We start from the raw sequence: 23,394 nt of genomic DNA on the forward strand, positions 1-23,394 counted from the left end.
TTGTTTCAAGACAGTTGATGATGTAAAGTTTAATATAAAATATTTAGTCACAAAATAGTATTGCTTTTGTATGCACATTGTGGCAAGATTAATTTGCTCTTTTTCAATAAAAACTATACCATCTCCCATAAAATTCTAAACACATTAGGAAATGTGATGTAGAACAGAATTACACATATGAAACAGGTACCAGCACAACAGTGAGATTATATTACATCAAAAAATTTTAATGGTCCCAAATATATACTCAACAACCAAGCATACACTCGGGGCAAAATAAAAATAAAATTATGACATAAAAGTGACATCTAGAATTCCATTCAATCTTTTAATTAAGGGACAGATATATCCCTTATCTCCAAACAAAAATCTGCAGTTTAAAGGGCAATAGGGAACAGATTAAAAAAAGAGGAAACATTTTGAGCCCTCCCCGAAAAGTTTTTTTTTTTTAAATCTGTTGAAGTTTGACTAAAATGTTCAGAATGTGTGGTTTTAAAGGCAGGTCTCTTTATATAAAGAAACTGCTGGCATTCTTAGTTAATGAAGAATTATGGCAGAAAAGCCTTTTCTTCAAAATCGCATACATGGTCCAAGAAATCATAATCTGATTGTAACAACTGAACAGCCAATCCAGAATTCCACCATCAAAACTCCTGCCCTGTTGGCGTTGTATTTTCCATTTCCTTCCCTGAGAAAAGGGCAATGTGTGGTCCAAGCTGGAGAGGTCAAAGGCATGTTTTTCCATAAAGCGTAGTATTTCCTCTTCTTCTGCTCTGCCAAATTGGCACTGATTAGCAGAAATCTGTATTAAAAGTTGATCTGTGTTATACACAGTAATTCATTTTATTTAGAGTTTATTATTTTTATAATATGGACTTCCCACTCTGGAAACCCGGAAACCTAGTTTATATCATAATCCATACTGGTCTTCAGACTTGTCATTATGAAGACTCTAATTTTGTTTTTTGTGTCAAAGGTAGAGTTTCTTCATCCTCTTCCTCATCGTCATCAGGATAGTCTACGAGCCCAACTAGTCCTCTCTGAAAAAATTAAAAACCATTTGTAAATTGAACTGAATTTCATTCATAAATTTAATTTACCAGTTAAATGAACTGTTTCATGTAGAACTATAATACCTTGATAAACTTGTAAAACACAATGCTTACAATATTTCATTACAATATTTATATTTAAATTATAGTATTTACAATATTTAAAGTTAACAGTATTTAAATTAGACATTACAAATACACTGAACCACCATACAATAATATTATTGCAGGAACTCGGTAAATGGCTTTATCATTATTACGACTAAGAAATGTTTAGGTGATTTGTAAAGAATTAAGGTGCCTGAAATTTAAAGATTATGAATTGTTACCCTAGCACATGTTCTGTCTAATCTGAGTTTATCCACATCTTAAAACATACAATGATGTCTCTTTAGCACTCAGGTAAGGCAAACGTGGAATATTTATTTCTTAGGTTTTTGTCTTGCCTTTATTACTAAATGAATGCTATTCACAATATGTCCTAAAACCTGACTATGACAAATATATACAGTTTTTTACATCGTCCAACTTTATTGTATCTAGTACTTCAGGAAACAGCCAGCTCATTATGATTTTCTAGAGGTTCAAGAGGGCAGAGGCTTGCTGGATCTCAAGGGAAAAGGCATTCCCCAGGGTAGGGAACCTGTGGAAAAAGTGAGATTCCTAAGTCTCACAAGATGGCAACATTCAAGGGAAGAAATGTGGAGTATATCTATCCAATCTGATTGGATGGCAGATACATTTAAATGAAACTGTTAGTCCCCAAGAACAAATGTACATGCCAAAACCAATGGAGACATACAGTCCAAACTACAAAATAAGCCAATGTATCTTAAGAGAATGGAGGTCACTCCAGATCTATTGAATGGAATGGAAAATTTACATTGACCCTTACTTTTATGAAAGAGTTTTGTAACTTCAACTGGAAAATTACATTGCTCATGCTGAACCGCAAATAAGATTGATTCAACCAAAAGGTTAAGACTGCTGTCAGGAAACCAATTTTCCACCAAAGCAGCTAATGATTGATCTATTGATATGAATTGTCTGAAATGTTTTGTCAAATATTTGATATGAAAGGTACATTTGAATTCCCCATCCACAGATGCAAGCTTATTATTGCATTTGTCACATCCCTGAAAAGATTTAATAGCTATAGACCCATTGGGAAAGCTAATGATTTTCAATTTTATTTTACGTCCCCCAATAAAAATTCATCATTCTTTAAGTGCTTTATTGTAAATCAGGATATATGGGAAAGCCAAAGCAAAGGTGAAGCAATTTATCTCAAGAGAAGTATAGAACAGTCTCAACATCTCTGATAATTTGGAGATTGAAAAAGAACTGAGGGGAGAAGATAAATTGGAGGGCAGTTTTCACCTAGCATCCTCAGGTAAAATCCTCTATAGTGAATCCTCTAAAAGTATGCATTTTAACCATTAAGTTGAGAAACTCAAGAGAGCCCTGACCCCAATCTCTTAATCATTACTAGATTAATTTCTATCAATTATTCCAGCGGTCCCCAATATTTCTGGCTTGGTGGACTGGTGGTGGCAGTGGAGCAGGTGATAAGTATAATCTTTATTGTCATTGTACTTAAATACAACAAAATTGGTTGGGATGGGAGAGAGGATGGTTTCACGGACACATGTGCCACTTAGCAGCTTCACACTTATGTGCTCACCTACTATTTCTGCAGCCTAGTTCTGAATAGGCTGCAGCCCATCACTGGGTCATGGATCGGGGGGTTGGGGACCCCTGAATTATTCTTTATATTTCCGATGTGGATAATAAAATACAATAGAGAGGAACTAGATACAAACAATAATTATTTTAAAGCAGTTAATTATTAAGCAGATACAAAACTAGAGAAAGAAACACAAACTCTATTCAACCAAATGGCAATTCTATTTGTACAACAGGATTGATTGAATAATATGGAAAATATAATGAGGCGCGATCAGACTAAAGGGAAAAAAGTACCTTTGTAGTTATAGCTGCCATCTGAGATGTGCTTTTAGAAACTGATCCTGGAGATCCTGGTGACCCAGGAGATCCTGGAGATCCAGGAGACCCAGGCAAATTACTTGCTGATGATTGGCTGGTGAGGTTAGTCTTTGTACCACTTGAGAAGGAAAGTTTAAAACTTGGACTCTGGCGACCAGAAATGTTAGTTTTCAGAAGGACCTCCTTTTCTTCACTTTCTTTAACTAGAATGTAAAACAAACACTGCTGAAACAAGTTGGACTATTAAACAAATAGGATAAAGATATTACTGGAGTACCTTTGCTTATTTCAATGACATTTTATCATCATCTTTCCTCCAAATGGAAAGGACATTAGTTGTTACCTATACCTATGCATTACTACATACATTTTTCCAAAGCTAAATCTGTGAATTTCAACTGACTAAATTTTACTTCTAGTGTAAAGTTTCAATTATTCTTTTACCTGCTTTATAAACTGCTGCTGACTACTGATATGTTTTGCATTACTTTCATTTATTACAAATTTATATTGTATTCATTGTTGAAAGTGATTCACAGAACAATTGCTGAATAGATAACATAATTATTCTGTCTATAGATAGATACCTATTTATCTATTATATTGATAACTTCAATATCTATTTATTATCCAAAAACAGTCAGGTAAATTTAATTCAGACAGACGTTTCTTGCTAACTTGTTTTTATGATTGAAGAGTGTTATAACCAGATCTAAAAATAATAGCAAATCCAAGTTGGCATTAAAGGTAAAGGTTCCCCTTGCATATATGTGCTAGTCGTTCCCGACTCTAGGGGGCAGTGCTCATCTCCGTTTCAAAGCCAAAGAGCTAGTGCTGTCCAATGATGTCTCTGTGGTCATGTGGCCAGCATCACTAGATGCCAAAGGTGCACGGAACGCTGTTACTTTCCCCCAAAGGTGGTTCCTATTTTTTCTACTTGCATTTTTACATACTTTCAAATTGGTAGGTTGGCAGAAGCTGGGACAAGTAACGGGAGCTCACTCCATTACACGGTGCTAGGGATTCAAACCGCCGACCTTTCTGATTGACAAGCTCAGTGTCTTAGCACTGAACCCTTAAGTTGGCATTAATTACAACTAATAGTATAACAGAATAGCAGAGTTGGAAGGGTCCTTGGAGGTCTGCTAACCCAATCCCCTGCTTAAGCAGGAAACCTTATACCATTTCAGACCATGTCCAATCTCTTAAAAATCCCCCAGTGATGGAAGACTCTTTCTGGAGGCAAGTCATTGCACTGATTAATTGTTCTAACTGTCAAGAAATTTCTTCTTACTTCTAGGTTGGTTTTCTCCTTGATTAGTTTCCACCCATTGCTTCTTTTCCTGCCTTCAGGTGTGGCAGCTCCTTAGATATTGGAAAACTGCTATCATGTCACCCACCTTTTCATTAAACTAGACATATCCAATTTGTGAAACATTCTTCATATGTTTTATGATCATATCTCCTAACCTTCTTTATTGCTTTTCTCTGCACTTTTTCTAGATCCTCAGCATCTTTTTTATATTGTGACGAACAAAACTGGATGCAATATTCCAAATGCGATCTTATCAAGACATTATAAAGTGGTATTAACACTTCACATGATCTTGATTCTATCCCTCTGTTAATAATATAAGTTGTAATCACAACAAAGGGCAATAGAGGAAAAGCAGGGGGTGACCCATGTTAGAAAGATAACCCCAATAATTAATTGGTTGCTTTTGAAATGTGGTGCTGGAGGAGATCCTCAAGAGTCCCTTGGACTGCAAGGAGATCAAATCAGTCATCCTAAAGGAAATCAACCCTGACTATTCTTTGGAAGGACTGATACTGAAGCTGAAATACCTGGACCACCAAATGAGAAGAGAGGACTCAATGGAAAAGACCATAATTTTGGGAAAGATTGAAGGCAAAAGAAGAAAGGGACAACAGAGGACTAGATGGTTAGATAGTGTCATTGAAGCAATGAACAAATTCCAAGAGATGGTGGTGGACAAGGGAGCCTGGCATGCTATGCTCCATGAAGCCGTGAAGAATTGGACACAACTTAGGAACTGAACAATGGAAGTTAATTGTTGCTGGCTAGGGAATTCTGTGAATTGAAGTCCACACGTCCTCAAATTATAAAGTTTGAAAAGCACTAATCTGGAACATAACACGTTCCCTCAAATTACTTACATTTTTTTCTTTCCATAAATTTACTTATAGGATCCATAATATCTTCATCGTTTTTACTTTTATCAGCAGGTGGCACCACTACCTCTCCATCTTCCATATCATCTTCATCAGTGTTAAACCACATTTCTTCTTCATCCTCCAGGGTCCTTGCATCCCTTCTGTATCTATGGTTTCTTAAGATGGATCGCATGCTATAAAAGGATGATTTTTTAATGAGTTTATAATATTCGTACACTGTTAAGAATAGAATCATACTGAATCCTAATTCTCTAATATTTCTAGAACACACTTAATCAACTACTTTAATACATTTTCCCAATAAACTAACTCTAGATTGCAGCCATTAATGAAAAAGAGAAGATGCTTGTGTGTTGACCTAGTTACTTAGCCACTGTGCAAACATATGGTTGACATAAATCAATTCCTGGCAGCCTCGAGGAAGTATCTACTACTCAAAGTCAGACTGGAAATTCAGAGGTATTCTTAAAAAGACATTTTTTTCATGCAACTTAAATCAGCGAAGAGATTGTGCTTAAATTTCATCAATTTTTCACTTTTTCAGAGATTTCTACTAAATTATCTACATTAATTGGAAAATTGAAGAGGATCTGCCAAGTGAGTGTATATATACAAATTATGCTTGTAATATGCATTTAGTACCTATAGCACCATATTGGTAGTAAATTATATAATAGTTGTCAGGACCATCTGTTTTTGGCAATGAATAATGTGAATTTATGCTGCAAAATTTATATATACATTTGTTCAATGGATATGTTTATTTTCTGTACAACTTTTTTAAAAAACTTAAAACATATCTCCAAAATCATCTGTTACACCACTCTCATTCTTGCTGTTTCAAAATAAACAATCATTCAACTACCCTAGAAAAGACATTTCAATAACCGGGCTATGAATCCTGTTCTATTTTTCAGTAAATTTTCAATAGGCAAAAATCTAATAATAATTTCAGAATGCACTAACCTGTCAAGTTTGGGATTATCTTGTCTTTCCCTTTGTTGCTCATAACGTAATTTCAAACCTTTGAAAGTCTGTACATAATCTACATCTTCTAGTGCCTTCCAATAATTCTCAATTACATGAGCTGTTAAGGATTTTATGTCTTCCTGGAAAACAAAGTTATTTTAATCCATTTAAAACATTAACAACTATACAATTTCCTCAAAAACATATAATAGAGCATAGCAGATCTGTTAATAAATCAGGTAGTCTTTCTTGCACATCACTGATAAGCTAAACATAATTATCACTGCAAAAAACATCTGGTGTACTGCACTGAAGTGCAATAGTTGTAAACTGTCCATCTACCTTAGTATGTTTTTACTTTGTCATTTAATCTTAGTATTTTGCCATTCTTTCAAGCAGTACAAACTGAATTTTTTTTAAAAAAAACTAAATTATTTGAAAGAATCCGTCATGCTACATTTGGATGTCATAGCAACATAAAGTCAAATAAACCAGTGCTTATTTGTGGAGGCAGAAAGGAACCTATGGCCCCAATTCATGGTAATAACATGGTAGACTAAAGAATGTCCATCAAAATTTTATAAAACTGTTCATTTTATTTTTGCTCAAAACATCTAGGCTTCAATCATTTCTAACACAAGTTATAATGGTGTTATTAAGCCTTCTGGATCAATTCTGACTTCTGGCGGCTACAAACACAGAACTATAGAGTTTTCTTAGGAACATTTTTATAAGTGGTTTGCCAATATTTTCTGGAATAGTTTTCAACTTTCCATGCTAGGGCTGAGAAATAATGACTGGTCCAAAACCACTCAACTGAAGTTTGTACTAAAGTGAGGGCTAGAACAGAGATCTACCCACTTCTAATTCAGAATCTTTAAGTACTACATCAAACTTGTCCTCTAGAACTGGTAATAAAGTACTTTTCAAAAAAATGTATAAGCCTCTATCTTAAATACCATTATTTCCTAGTATGTCAGTGATGATCAGAAGAGGAGGTACTAGATCAGAATTATCTTCATTCCATTTACATTCCACTTACAGGGTAACTTCCAATTTGGCAAAATTAAAATTCATAGAATTACATGATCTTGTGGTCATTCCATAAGGAAATAAAATAAAATATACTTTTCAAAGATTTCAGTACTTTTACAATAATGTGAGGTTTAATTTAGAAAATAATTCAAAAAATATTAGGGCCACCATGTAAAATAAATGCAATTTTTTTCTGCTTAAGGCTATGTGTGTAGAAGAACACGTTGACAAATACTAGCATCCAACACAGGTCTCTATTTTTCTTTAAAGATCAGGAATGGTGACTTCCTTTTGTATAGTCAAACGAAGTTCTTTATCTTCTATAATCCTGATCTAATGTTATTGAACCCTATTTTGTGGCAAAAGATTAATCACAATCTTTTGATTCATGTAAATTGTAGATTTCCATTTTTACATTTTTGTGTATTTCTGAGCTTCTGTCTTTATAACAATGATTAATGGACATTTTTCCTTAAGTCTTACTTCTAGGAAAAAGTGATTGTGAATGTTTTCCTCAAAGAATCCATATAAAGTCTCACAATATTATGGGAATAGTCATTATTCCTAATCTCCAATATTTATGACTTTATGAACTTCTCCCTCCATGTGAATATATGCAAGTCAACTTCAACTAATTCCCAAGTATCGACATTAGTTCCTCTCTAAAAAGAAATACTCACCACTCTAATAAATTCAAACATTTCTATAATAGCAGAATTCATTAGATTATAGCGGGATCCATTGCTGAGAAATGCTTTGACCACTGGTTCAAACAAAAAACTTTTCATTATATAGCGATTGTAAAATTCATCCTTCAATCCAATTATTTTTCTTTTAAAACGTAGGGCACCTAGTAGAGAAAATACATATTTTCAATAGTGAAAACAGCTATTTTCATTCGTCTTGTACAAAAATAGTCCTAGGATTATAGATCATAGACAGGTTAACACTGTACCTGCAGGCAACTTTCTACATATTCACATATATACTTAATTTGACTTTAATATTTTAAGATTCTTTTAATTAAAGAATGTCTCTGTTGTTATCATTTTTAGAAAATAAATCAAGTTTTTCTGCAGTTCAGTGCTTATAAGAATTCTATCCCCTATTCTGAATTTTAAAAAAGAAAGAAAAGGCATACTGGAGATTCAACAGAATGCTTTCTTTACCTTTTAAAAAGTTTGGATATGAGACAAAAATTCCAAAAAGACTGAACTGCAAAAACACATGCTTTATTTTCTAAAAATGTTGTGTAGAGCCTCATTTATTGTGTCTAGTAAACGTATGTTTTACAACTGGCCATGCTACACTTCCAGGTAAAATGACAATACTGATGAATAAAAACTGCCCACTCTTTGGTCAAGATGTTTGTGATTATTCTTGTTTTGTAGAATGTATTGTCAAAAGGTATTACTGTATATAACAGACATGTAATATTGTGTAAATGAATTTCTAGTTGTGCAATGAGAAGTTCTCTATGTCCTTCTATCTGTAGCTCCTATGCTCTGCCAAATTCTACACTGAAACATCATCCAACTCTGCAAAGTGGAGCTACATGAAGGGAAGAGTGAATTATTTTTTTGTTTTAAAGAAGCTATTCTATCTGTAGATAGGGGGCCTTTTCTTAACATAGCAACATTATAGCAAAAAGCAAAGAAGCAAACTCAGTTGACACTGGAAATATACTAGCAGCAGCAAACATACACAGAACAAGGACAAGCAGTCTTGGGCCTGTCCAGCAACTTCCTATCAGTCTGATCTCTATGGTCAATAGTAGAAATCTGCAAATTATATCCCAAAGCATCTCAATATCAGATTCCCTATCCTTTATATCACTCATAACAGATATTAAGGTATTATATATATATAAAATACTTATAGCTAGAAATTAGGGAGAAAAAAATAAGGCTGTGCAGCACTTTGGATTCAGTCTCCAAAAAGTGTTTAAGACTGTATGAATACAGTTGGCTACAACATCTGTTCCCAGGATGGGAAAAAGTATGCGTGCTCCAAGGTTCTGCTGGCAGGTACTACATATTTGTACTCAGGAGTATCTTTTAGAGATGAATTTCAAAGTACTACACAGTGCTATTAAAAAACAACACAAATTATGTTTTATTTCATGTTTTCTGTTTTCATTCAAAATAACAGGCAAATGAAACATCTAAAAAGACTGTGAATACATAAAGCCAGAGGCCTACACTACATCGTACTTACATAGTGCCAAGAATGCATGCTTTGAGGCCATTAGAACTAGTACTCTTCGAAGAATATCCTTGTTAATTATGTAGTTCTTTATATGGTATGTATGATGTTCTACACAGAAAGTTAATAACTCTAATATCAAGGCCAATAACTGGGCAGTCTGAAAGTCATCTAAAAGCAAAACAAATAATGTATTTGCTGATATACATTTCCATTATTTTCAACAGATGTCCTTTTATAGCTCACAATTTATTACCTGAAAAAGCTAACCATAAACATAAAAACAAGCTATATTGTACCACTTAATTTTTCTCTCAATTGTTAGGCATGTAAAGAAAATACTTTATAGAATTTAATACCATTAAAAAGGGAGGAAAGCATAAGCTTTTTTTCCTCACCACTATTTCTGAAGTTATTTTACTTGCAGAAGTGTCTTTAGAATAAAGTTAAGATATAAATAAAGAGCTAAATAAACTTCACATATCTATAAGCAAAAAATCTGGGCTTGAGTGAAATACATTCAAGCGAGCTGTAACATCAAATAACTTTAAAATGGAAACACATTAGGATGGACAGATCTATGACCCAAAACCTAATAGGAATGTAATAGAGTATGATACCACAATAATCCTTATATGTTTCTTATATGCAATCATCATGTTAATTTTATGGTTCAGAAACAACACTGGGAAAAAACCCTGAAGGCTCACCTTTGCTAGGCTTTTCCTCTGTAGTATTGGCCAGTAATGGTGCAGTGAGAACATGCATACAGTGTTTATAAAAGAATCCCAGGAATTCTGTCTTTTCTGTTTTCTATAGAACAAAAAGAAACCAATTGCTACTTAATGCATTCTAATCCTTTAATGTTTTAACAGAAAAAAATAATGTAAGAATTTATTTTTGTGCTTACATTTGCAGTAGCTAGCATGTTTTCTGGATCCACCAAAGTACGTAATAGGCCCATCAATTGGACTGCTCCTCCAAGTTCTGGATCTGTATCACAAATCATGTGTTCTATGATGAGGTTAATGAGCAAGATATCCTAATTAAAAATATAAAACACCGAAAACATTAAGCATTACTAAAAGATGAAATATACCAAAAAGCAATTCCAGTTAAGAGGTCTGAACTTGTGAATCAAACGGAACTGTGTTTCTATATCAGCATCCACTAATTCAATACTTTTTCAAAAAAGTAAATGTGTTCCAAGGTAGCTATTTTATATTATAAAAATATTTTAAGGGAGCATCCACAAAGAGAGACAATAAGAATCCCAATAAGAGTTATACTTTTTTATTACTTGATCTCTGAAGGCAGCAAAAATATTTATGTAATGTCATTGGCCAATGATCCACAGATACTTATGTTAACTGCACAATTTGACAAGTAATATATTTATAATAGGAAATATGCAGCAAGGGATGGAAATACTTGATGTAGACAAAAGTAACACATTTTTGAAAAAGAAGCATTTATCTTCCATCCCCTCAAGAAGCCATCAGTAAATTCGTTATTTTAGACAATTATATAGTCTTGTGTGCAAATTTTTCTTTTCAATTTATATTGTTAAGATGATCAAAAGAGAATCCTGGACAAAGCCTTAGTAAGACTGCACCTAGAATACTGCATCCAGTTTTGGTCACCACACTATAAAAAGATGTTGAGACTCTAAAAAGAATGTACAAAAGAGAAACCAATATGATTAGGCGACTGGAGGCTGAAACATACGGTGCAGGAGCTGGTCCAGTGAAGAGAAGCACCAGGGGAGACATGATAGAAGTGTTCCAATATTTGAGGGGCTGCCACAGAGAGGAGGGGGTCAACCTAGTTTCCAAAGCACCTGAAGGCCAGACAAGGAATAATGGATGGAAACTGAACAAGGAGAGATTCAACCTGGAAATAAGGAGGAACTTTCTGACAGTGACAACTAACCAATGGAACAGCTTGCCTTCAGAAGTAATAGGAGCTTCATCACTGAAAGCTTTCAAGAGGAGGTTGGACTGCCATCTGTCAGAAATGGTGTAGAGTCTCCTGCTTGGGCAGGGGAGGGGTTGGACTACAAGGTCCCTTCCAACTCTTGTTAATCTGTTGAATTCCAACAGATGCTAAAAAAGGTATTTATGACCTGGATTCAAAGTTCTGACAGTTGTCCCGCCCACAAGGTTCTGTGATCACTTGTGGATTGCCCCATAGTCATGATTTACATCATTTTTTGCAGAAACAAGTATTTACTACTGGCTTCCATCAAAAACCAGCCAATTATTGACAGTTGCTTTGCTTAATGACCGTGAGTTACTTAATGAATTAAGGTGATTCGTTAACGGGCACTACAAAACTGTTATAAAATTGGGTCAGTCACAAGATGACTCACTTAATGACTGTCACAACTTACAACTGTAATTCCAGGATCAATTGCAGCTGTAAGTTGAGGACTACCTATATTTCTTTTAGTAATATGGAGGAGAAAAAATTTAATAGCCCAATTGTTGCTCACAAGAAGATTACAATATGATTAGCATTAGAGTTAATAAGTAGAATACTCAAATAATAATTTAAAGGAATTGATTTGCAAATACTAGCTACCATAAGGAAATTTCATTTGTAACAATAATAGTTAGTGCTGATAAATAAGTAATACTGAACCACAGTTGCAGACCTGGGAGAAAACAAAGAAATATGTGCTAAGAAAATAAATTTGGGAGATGGTTGTATGTTCCCCAAATTAAATTCTAAACTGTAAACTCATTTGCAAGAAGTTAGTGACAGATTATTCAGATGAGATATTTTTTCTGTTTCATCAAATTAAATATTACTGAATTTATAATCTAACACATCTCAAGAAGTTGTAATATAGTTTTACTGTATGTTATGCAAAACTGAGAGCCACAAATTTATATAACTGTTAGCCACTTGTAAAGTTATATAAAAGTAACTCAATTAACAGTTCTGAAACAAATTTTATTCACATTCCTTATTAATAGATGCATCACCAAAGATCATCTACTTACATCATCATTCTGCTGAGCTTCTTGCATGACAAATTCTCGTACCATAGATGGGTTATATTCAACTAAATATGAGAATATATCAGTAGCCGCACTACGTACTTGGGCATCATCCATGCCCTGGAAACAAACAAAAACAGACTGTGATGGAAAGGCAACACTAACATTTATTTTTCACTGTTTTAATTCATTTCTTTATAATTTCATTTTTTAAGTACTGCCTCAATCTTAAAATATTCTCCATTCTGACAATATTGCAGTTCAAATTTGTTTCTATGGTTTTATATAAGACTGAAACAAAATGTGTTCCTTGACTTAAAACTTCAGTTTTTAGGAAAACTTAAAGGAAAAAGTTTTTTAGGCTTTTCCTCTTTTTTTCTGTTTGCCTGTGTTTTTGCTGTTTTCTTTTATTTCTCAGTGGGTCATGATAGGACAGAATATAAATTACATATAGACTCTATTTCCACCCCAAAATTAAGTTATTTAGTATTATGGAAGGCTGAAAAAAGCTACACAAATTAAGATATCTAGTTTGGAAACTTACTAGTATAACTTCTAGTGCTGGAAGTATGCCCATATTTGACAACGTTTTGAAAAAAGCATCACGGTTTTGAGGTTGTAATGTTTGAGAAAATGCACAAAACTCTTTAAGGAAATTTACCTGAAACACAGGAAAAAGAACCTTATTTATCAATAAAGAGAATACAGCAACTGTCTTTTTAATCAATTATAAAAGTATTCCTACCAATTCCTGCCTTTTTTCTTCATCTGTAGCTTCATCTGTAAGTTGTGCAAATAAGTCTGTTAAGAATTTTTCATCTTCCTGTAAAATAAAACAGAAATCACACAAATTATGTTCACAAATTTGAATTAAAACAAAATATCTATAATGAATCTTCCATCATTCCCCTCTAGGAAATAAAGCACCAGGGACAAATCTGATAATTTGAAAAGACAAGTACAGTATATAGAACATTAATATGTGCTCAATTTTAAAATATTGTAAAAAATGAATTTTATTTTGCTCTAAGAATAAATTCCCGCAAATTTTAAAAGTCAAACACAATATTCATGCTACATACACATTTTCTAAGCAAGAGATCACTGAACATCAGAATCTAAGGAATTGAAACAGTACTAAGATTTACCATTCAATCATTGAGAATGTTTAAGAAGTGACCAGGATCAATTGTATTTCAAGACATGTAATTTATATAATATTATTAAGTTTTTTGCAGAGATATGAATAGAAATTATGTCATGCTAACCAATTCCTCTTCAGTTTATTTATTTTTTTCATGTTCAGATGTCATCTTAAATATTAATTTTTTAGCAAACAAAATGCTAATTTTTACTTTAATCAAAATACCTATTTAAAAATATCCAAAGATAATGGTATTTGAATAGTTAGACATATTTTAGACCCAATCTCCTACTAAAAATGGACCAGTTTTAAAGAGTAGGAATAACATTTTTTGAATATTAAATTAAAAATATTACTATTTCAGAATGTAAAATGGACCATCAAAAGCCAATCTCTAATAAATAAACAAATAAATAAAATTAGAATTTTATATATGAATAAGGTTTATTGCTATAAGGAAGACAGTGGTCTTCACTTCTGTTTCATCATTTCTGCAAAGATGGTTTATTTTTAATAGTTACATATCATTCCTATTTATATTATTCAAAATACATTCTAATTGCATCCATAGGCATGAAATTCCTATTAATGCTGTAGAAAGTACCTTTAGGTTTTTGATACCATAGTATCATAAGCCAGGTAAATAAAAATGAGGATTTTAAATAACTAAAACTGATGTTTAAAATGTAAATACTTTCTTTTTCTATATTATTAACAAGGGTTCTATCTCAGATATCACAAGGAGTAAACCAAAATATATTCTACAGATGACCAGTATCTGGAGATGGTAGATACCGAACAGATGTCCTTCTACATCCCTCATAAATTCTTATCCTTTTCTCTAAAACACAATGACAGTAGTATAAGGAATACAGGATGTGGAGCACAGATTAGATAATGAAACAGAAGCAACATACAGGCTCAAGAAAAATTATTCTGAATGTCCACTATTGATCATAAAAAGGAATGCCTACCATAGTAATCCTGAAAAAATATAGATAGTCCTCAACTTACGACAAGTGAGCCCAATATTTCAGTTGCTAAGTGAGAGAATTATTGAGTTTTACCTCACTTTACGACCGTTCTTGTGAGTTATTAACTAAATCACTGTGGTTAAGTTAGTTACACAGTTGTTAAGTGAATCTAGCTTCCCCATTGATTTTGCTTATCAGAAGGTTGCAAGGGTGACCACATGATCTGGGACACAGCAACCTTCGTAAATATGAGTCAGTTGCCAAGCATCTGAATTTTGATCACATGACCATGGGGATGCTGCATTGGTTGTGTGAAAAACAGTCATGTCACTTTTTTCAGTATGTTGTAACTTTGAACAGTTAATAAATGAACTGTTGTAAGTCAAGGACTACCTGTACAATAGGCAAAACTGGGAAACAATGTTTCTTTTTTAGACTATGAACAATGCAAACATAAATAAGGGTAACTCAGGTGAAATTCCCCGTCCTTTAAAAAAAATACTTTTACGAAAAACAATTCAAAATACATTTCATTAATTGAAATTAATTTTATTAAACCATTATTTTGATTAGTTTTTATTCCATAAACAACATAAACAATCTTTTAATACAATGTAAAAACTGCTTACTAATTATGATTCTTCTCTAAACTTGTAAAAACAATATCTTCCAGTCATACTTAATTAAACTGGAAATGAAACTGATTTACCACCTAACGATTTCACTGCTTTGCTTCTGTTTTAGTATTAAATATCATCATCCAATTGTTTTACAGCATTAACATTAATCAGAAAAAAACAAAATAAAAATGTTTCGTAATAGTCATACTTACAAAATAAACACATACCTTATCTTTCAGTAGAAATTAATATATACTAAGGGGGTGTCAAATAACAAGAATGTATTTAATTTATCTCAGTAGCAGCTTAATTAAAACTGAGCTTTAATCAGAATAATTCCTATCTTGCAGGTACCAACATATTTATTCACCATATTACCTTACTTTTTAAAATGTCCATTATGTTCTCTACTGTGTTACATTACCATTCCACATTTATTCCTATACATTACAGCCCTATTACTTCTTCAAGGTTTTATTCTGACTGACTAGAAATATTTGTAGCATGTTAACTTTTTCTACTTCTAATCCACTAATAATCTCTAATCTTATCCAAAATAGTGACAAAAAGGTAAATAAATCAGTTTATAGGACTCAAAGGAGATTTAGTATTGTATTAGCCCCTCCTTTGCCAGTATTCTTTTCAATTTTTTTGAAAATATAAGACTTTAAATGATTTAACATCGACTTTTTATAAAACTACTTTAAAAAACAAAACAGTAAATACCTTGAATAAAATATACTATATTTTAATAAAGACTTATAGTCATATCTCAAAGTAACAAAATGCTATGAAAAGGAATGACAATTTTTCACTATGTAGTACAACAGTCAAATTCATATTATCTCCACATAAAGCCTCACAATAGATACTTCTGATTTATCAAACTTTTATAATGTTCTAATCACAAACTTTCTAGCGATTAACAATGTAAATATAAATATGAAAATTGAATAACATGATATCCCTAATAATAAATAACCAAAACCAAACCAAGTGAGCCCATTCCTTTAAACCTGTTACCAGGTTCTCTGGTAACATCCCTAGAATTGATGATGTTACCTAGTCAAGTAATGAAATGTCTGTAAGCAAACCATGCTCAGAGAGCACCAAGAACTCCACAGTTCAACCCTGAGCTATGTATATTCTCTTCTATTGGTTCTTTGATACAACTTGTCTTAAGCATTCATAAAATCATTACAGTTAATATCTGGTTTTAGGGGACTGTTTCTGGGTCTTTGCTTCTCTCACTTCCCCAAAACAAGAAATTCTCAATAGCTCTAAAAGTTGTATTTCAGGTCAATTCTATTTGAAAAGGATAGTCCTCAAAGTACCTGCAAGCCAAGTAAGATGACCAAAGCCTGATAGTATTCTGCTATCATCTGCTCTACAGTATTTTAACAAGTAGTAATGCATAGTAGAAATGATCTTTTTGAAGGAAGAAATATTCTGTTCTGAAGTACATATATTGTTGCTACTGGCAGTGACTTTACCCTTTGCTGTTTAGTCAATACTTCCTTTGAATGCTAGGTTATGATGGAACATGGTTCCAGACATATTGTTATGAAAACAAACTTGGCAATTTTAATTAGAAGTGATTCACATTTTCTGGGCCACATCAGCCTTTGGGAAGTGCTACTTTGTATCAATTGAAAGCTCCAGTGGGTGCTCTTGATAAAGCACATTGCACTTGCACTCTGCTCTTATAAAGCACATTGCACTCTGAAATAGCTCAGATCTAATCACTCTAATCCATCCATGACTGGAATATAATAAAGAGGCAATAAAAAGCACTCCTGGTTACTGCTGTCACCTCTTAGACACCAACAAATAAATCCAAAAGGCCCATAATGGTATTCTTGGGTGTGAAAGAAGAGCAGAGCTATAATGTCAACAGATTTATAATCTGAAACTGTCATTGGATGAATAAGAAGGAATCAGAAGTCTCCCAATTTAGCTTCTGTAACAGAACATCTACGGACAAACCCTAGCAATGTGATATCTAAAGTCAAGGTAAAAAGTGTTGTAAAGGGATATTATGGTCAGACTGATCACATACTATCTACAGATCAAGTAGAACCAAGACATTATCATGAAAATGTGCTACCTCTCTCTAGTCAGAATTTAAGGTATCTAAATTAGGGCTGCTACACAGAATAGCAATATCACTTAAGACTTCTATACCGCTTTGCAGCACTCTCTAAGCAGTTTACAGTATCAGCATATTGCCTCCAACTATCTGGGTCCTCATTTTACTGACCTCGGAAGGATGGAAGGCTAAGTCAACCTTGACCCTGGTGAGATTCGAACTGCCAAATTGCATGCAGTCAGCTGGCAGTCAACAGAAAAAGCCTGCAGTACTGCATTCTAACCACTGTGCCACCAGAAGCTGGAATGGGCTTATTCCCTATTGTCCAATTCAGAGGAAAGGATCAGAACCAATGGAATAAAACTACATGGAAACACTTCAGTCTAAACATCAGAGGGAATTTCCTTTATGAACTGTCTGAAAGACAGTGGAAGAGACTGCCATAAAAAGTATCAATTGTTCTTCAAACATAGGCTGGTTGGCTATGTCCAGTAGTATTTTAATGGATACTGCACTAAGCAGAGTATTAAGAGCATAAAACATACATTGTCTCCTTCAGCTATATGAATCTATTAATTGTTTATCATTTCCATTCCTGGTTAGCAACTTTCAAAAAACCCTGAAGGGAATGGCCAACTTGCCCAACTTGCCAGGGACAACTCACCACAAGGTAATTCAACAAACATAAAATTAAATTAATTTCAACAGAACAGTGGTCAATAATAACATTAACTCAATCTAAAAATACAAGAGTTACAATAAGTTTGATTATAATGCGATCACCAATAATAAAAGTAACTAAATGAAATGATTAATTCAGCATTGAATTGTCCCAGTGAGTTGTCACATGGTGAGTTATTCCATGACAAGTTGGTGGCTTGGCCATAGCGAGCTGTCATAGACCATCCCTAAATGTCAAATGTACATCTATAAGCCAGTTGCTCAAAGAATCGTATCATTGATAAATCCTTGATTAAAAAACCATATCCTTGAGAAAAGTGCAGCTGCTACATTAATTGAACAACCTGCTCATGCATAGATGCTTTCACCTTTTGCTATGGCAAGTGCTAAAAATATCTGTCTTTGTTTTATAAACAGCTTCTGCCTTTTTACTTAGAACGGCCCAAAATATATTATATATATATTATATTATATATTAAAAATTATCTATTTGTTTAAGAAAAAATATTTCTATTTAGCATTTTAAGCCTTGCAATTGTCAACAACCTCTGATGTTTTATAGAAAGGCAAAAACATTTCAAATGTTCAGAGATTATCAGAATGTAAAACTGGTCTGTTAAAAAGTATTTTACATTCAAAACAAAATATATAGAAGTGGTTCAAATTCAAAACTATTTTCTTCACCCTATCCATAACACTTATGGCACTTTGTTGTGAAGGATGTGTTGTCAGCATTAAATGCAATATTACTTTTAATAGTAAGGCTGGTGCAAGGACCACCTGTAAATGAAAAAAAAACTCAATTAAAAAAATATCCAGACTTACCTGTAACATACCAACTATTTCTACTTTATTAAAAAATATGAATGAATGAAGCGTAGACAACATGTTTTCCTCAAATACTGAAGGAGTAGGTAGAACCATATCTTGAATATACTGTACTCTGTATGTCTGGTGTATTTTTTGTTTCAGCTCCGGATCAGATATTGGAATAACTTCTTTAAATTTTGCAGTTTTTGTCAGAAATTCCCTGTGTTTCCGTGACTGTGATAAAGAAGGATCATATTCTAGACATCCAATTACATCCATAATACATTCTTCAGAAAACATGACTTCAAAAAGTGCAGTTCTATTCAAGAGGAAGATTCCCTTAATAATTTCATACAAATGATGTAGTCCTTCAGTATTTTCCAAGTCCTCACACACATGAAAAATTTCTAAGAGTTTTTTTATGTAGCCCTCATTTTCAAGTGCTAAAGCAAGTTTTTCACGCCGCAATGGGGAAGGCAGTGAAGATGCCACAAGTTCTGCAATCTCTTCTAATCGATTTAATTCACAGGACGGTAACTCTAGACCTGGAGATGACATATCATCAAAACGTTCCTCTTCAGATTCATCCACAAGATCCTGAGTAATGTCCACTGAAGGGTCTTTTCCCTGAACCTGTTAAAGAGAAAGAAAACTATAAAGTATACCATCTCAGTTGCTAAATGTCTACAAACCTATACAGATGTATTACTGTTATTTTTTAATAGAATTGAGAATTATAGATCTGCATGAATAAACGCAAAATAAAGCACATTAAAACTTAAATACACTACCAATTACCATAGAACGAAGCCATGAATCAAGGAGTTCAATTACATAAAAGGCTATGATATTATAGCTAGCATTTCCAATGAATATATGTTAAAAATAAAGATAACAAAATGCTTAAAATAACTTTTTTAGGTTTTTTTTTTTTAGGTTTTATTGGGATTTATATGCCGCCCTTTTCCCTGAGGGGACTCAGGGCGGCTTACAACCACAGGGGAGGGGAGGTGCAAGGTCAAAACAAAACAATTGGTGAACAAAAGAAAAATAATAAAACACAACTTTCATTCAGCAATCAAACACTCGGGCGGGTGATTGGAAACCTATTCCCAGGCCTGCTGGGAGAGCCAGATCTTGAGGGCTGCGCGGAAGGTCTGGATCGTGGTGAGGGTGCGGATCTCCATGGGGAGCTCGTTCCATAGGGCCGGGGCAGCAGCAGAGAAGGCTCTCCTCCGTGTGGTCGCCAGTCGGCATTGACTGGCTGATGGAATTCGGAGGAGGCCTAGTCTGTGCGATCTAATTGGTCGATTTAGGGAGGTAATCGGCAGAAGGCGGTCTCTCAAGTACCCAGATCCACTACCATGGAGTGCTTTAAAGGTGGTCATTAGTATCCTGAAGCGCACCCGGAGACCAACAGGTAGCCAGTGCAGCTCGCGGAGGACAGGTGTAACGTGGGCGAACCGAGGTGCGCCCACTATCACTCGCGCGGCCGCATTCTGGACTAGCTGTAGTCGCCGGATGCACTTCAGGGGCAACCCCATGTAGAGCCCATTGCAGTATTCCAGTCTGGAGATCACAAGGGCTCGAGTGACTGTTGTGAGGGCCCCCCGATCTAGGTAGGGCCGCAACTGGCGGACCAGGCGAACCTGGGCAAATGCCCCCCTGGTCACAGCTGACAGCTGGTGGTCAAAAGTCAGCTGTGGATCCAGGAGGACTCCTAAGTTGCGGATGTAACCACTAATAGTATGTAACACTAACAACTTTCTGTACCTTCACTTTTTCTTAACAGCCTCAGATTATTATGTAGGCATGTACTTTTATATTTTGACTTAAAATATTTCTAGTTCAACATTCATTTAACTGTTGTAAATTGCCCTGAATTTATCCTAAATCAAGATGGCATATCAATAATTTATAGTTTTCCAGAGGGTAAGAGAGCCTTCTATTACAAATTGATGTTTTCCAGTTTCTTGATCTATACAGGTATTCCACGAGAAATGAAAGGTCACTTAAGGCTGTGGTCCCCCACCTTTCCTAACCTGAAGGGGTGGGATGGGGGGAAGAGGGGATGGTCCCTTTTGAGTGGTAGGCACGTATGCAAGGGTGCAAAACTCCACTTGCTGTGAGCCACTTGGCACTTGAACATCATCCTCCGCCTTTTCTCATCCCCATCCCACCTCACCAGACTCCACAGCACTTGGACCTGCTCCTAATACACCCATCAGTCATTGTACTTACCTTTTGTAGCTCTCTGCACCCTGTGTTGGGGAAGGAAAGTAGGCGACATGTCCCAGGGCGACACAGCAATGACTTGAAAGCAGACACCATTTTGTTTTGGCTGCTTGTGGACAAGGACAAAATGGTAACCACCAGACAAACTGCTTCATTCTGCAGTTTTAACAAGGTTTGAACAGCACCGAAGAAGTTTCTGCATGCTGCAGAAGGCTTCTTCAGTGCTATGCAGACCTTGTTAAAACAGCAGAAGCAAGCAACTTGTCCCCAGGTCACATGGCAGCAAAACAAACCTGGCTATTTTGTGGCCAGGACAAAATAGCAGCCACTTCCAAAATTGCAACCAGCAGCTGTGCAAAGAAGCAATCCATTCCAGTGCTCTAAAAGCCTAGTTCTTCAAAGGTTGAGGAGGAGGGTGTCTGGCCTGGTGGGGTAGGAATCAGTCCTAAGGTCTGGGTAAACTTGGTGGGAGTGGAAAAAAGTCTTTGGAGACCCCAGTGCGGAAGGGAGGGCCAAGGCAGGCGGGCCTGGACCTGTGCTAGGCCTCCAAGGGCCTCCCCAACCTGAATTACATTTAATGACCTATGTTTTCATTTAATGATTCATTGAGGAAAGCAGGAATGGGGTCATTAGGTGAAATGCTTAACTTAATGACAGTTGTAACGTGACCATGATAGGCATGCTCCATTACAGTTTTTTCTCTAGGACTACCTGCATATGTGAAGCTGAAAATAAGCTCACATTAAAATATAAACATTTGCTCCTGATATCTTAGTACTACTTATTTTGTTACTTAAGAATCTGCTTACACCTTTAGTCTACTTACAACTCCTTTAAATTATTTCCAACTAAAATTCTGAAAACACAGTGTATGAATTTCAAGAGGTGAAACCTTTGGGAAAAATGGAGATGATTATTTAGTATTGTTAATTGCATTAATTATGGCAGATAAACATTCACAGTACACATCTTACCTGACATATTTTTTCCCATATTTCATCACAACCAGCCTTTTCTTGAAAGCTAAGAGCCAGGTCATAGTTCTCCGCTTCAGACCAGACAATCAGCGTGTCCTTCAAAATTAATAAATACATACATAAGAATTTACTAGAGCTGTAGTCAGTCAGGACATGCAAAGCAGAAGTTTTATAGAACTCTGGGTAAAAATACTATACATCTGGTAACACCTCCTCAAAGAAGAGGTGCCTTTTTGGGGGCTCAAATGATAATCTTAACCAACATATGCATTTGAGGTAAGAAGGTCAACAAGCTGCTTCAGAAGAGATGCAAATTCAGAACCAGCCTCTTCTTACCTCAAAGTGTATTTATCAGGATTGCACTTCAAATATATTTAAGGACATAAAATATTATCTAAGAGTTACTATAATAATTACTTTCCTAGCAACAATGTGCAAAGAAATGGATATGTGTCGCACAATGACAATATCCATACAATGCCTCTGTAGCATGTGAATTACAATTGCTTGGTTCATTTACTTAAAATTATTTTATATCAATATCATGTTTGATGGCAGCTGATTAATTTTATGATAAAGTATGCTGATTCTGAACATCCATTTTGAAATCATGCTAATTCATCCATTCTTAATGTAACAAGACATCCGTTAATTATTTAAATTTTTGTACTACTTTATACTCCTTGATTTGGGTATTTTATTTTATCAATTCTACCCACATGGCCATAATAGTACAAAATTCCTTTGACTTTAGTTTTGTTTCATTCTTCTCATTCACAATTAATTTATCAATTTTGACCCATTCTTTATTTTTAGTAGACTATCAAAAGACTGTAATGCTTGCTACATATTTTTGATAAAACTATTTTCAATATCATGCTAGAGGTTCATAGCAGAGATAAAAACATTTTTTTCAATCAACTTGAAATCTATGAATTTGAAATTAATTTGTAAGATTTTGTTTGTTCTATTTTAACTTTAATAAATTGTTGTAATTTTGTTTTATCAACATAAATTCTCCATCTTTATCATCATTATACTTCATAAAGAAGTATATCTTCATTTTTTCATTAATTACAAGGAAATAAAACTGAGTAAACTATTACCTGTTGCTTCTGATAGGCAGTATTAGGGTTGATTTTGGACTCCAAAAGTAGAGAACCTAAAGAGTAGGGGAGAAATGCAATATTTATTACAGCAAATTTATTATTTATTAAATATATTTATTATGGCTGCCCAATTCATACATAGGTGACTCCACGAGGCTTACATTAAAAAAATCCACCACATAAAACCCCATGAAAAAGTCACCCCACCCCCAAGGCAGAGACAACACAATCAAATCAACCACTTGATTGGTTCCATTTCCATTTGTGCAGCATATTTTGTGCTTAT

The 23,394-nt window shown here is 34.4% G+C and overlaps 1 protein-coding gene across 2 annotated transcripts in view; it reads right to left on the minus strand.

The window, feature by feature from the left end:
- Positions 1–23,394, minus strand: part of PPP4R3A (protein phosphatase 4 regulatory subunit 3A) — a 29,007-nt gene continuing 5,613 nt past the window's right edge. The window contains exons 2-15 of one of the 2 annotated variants that reach the window (XM_014063524.2): positions 23,106–23,161; positions 21,997–22,095; positions 18,803–19,420; positions 13,215–13,292; positions 13,014–13,130; positions 12,473–12,589; positions 10,375–10,506; positions 10,175–10,277; positions 9,477–9,635; positions 7,940–8,109; positions 6,222–6,364; positions 5,238–5,428; positions 3,036–3,262; positions 1–1,040 (exon numbers count right to left, since the gene is read on the minus strand). In XM_014063524.2, coding sequence (XP_013918999.1) covers positions 942–1,040; positions 3,036–3,262; positions 5,238–5,428; positions 6,222–6,364; positions 7,940–8,109; positions 9,477–9,635; positions 10,175–10,277; positions 10,375–10,506; positions 12,473–12,589; positions 13,014–13,130; positions 13,215–13,292; positions 18,803–19,420; positions 21,997–22,095; positions 23,106–23,161 — 2,309 coding nt within the window. In that variant the 3' untranslated portion in view covers positions 1–941. The remainder of the gene's footprint in view (positions 1,041–3,035; positions 3,263–5,237; positions 5,429–6,221; positions 6,365–7,939; positions 8,110–9,476; positions 9,636–10,174; positions 10,278–10,374; positions 10,507–12,472; positions 12,590–13,013; positions 13,131–13,214; positions 13,293–18,802; positions 19,421–21,996; positions 22,096–23,105; positions 23,162–23,394) is intronic. The other variant, XM_087725554.1, reaches the window with a different exon arrangement.

The sequence above is a fragment of the Thamnophis sirtalis genome, unplaced genomic scaffold, assembly GCF_051295495.1.
Source record: "Thamnophis sirtalis isolate CommonGarterSnake01/CBP01778 unplaced genomic scaffold, rThaSir2_p1.2 scaffold_1, whole genome shotgun sequence".
Taxonomy (NCBI): domain Eukaryota; kingdom Metazoa; phylum Chordata; class Lepidosauria; order Squamata; family Natricidae; genus Thamnophis; species Thamnophis sirtalis.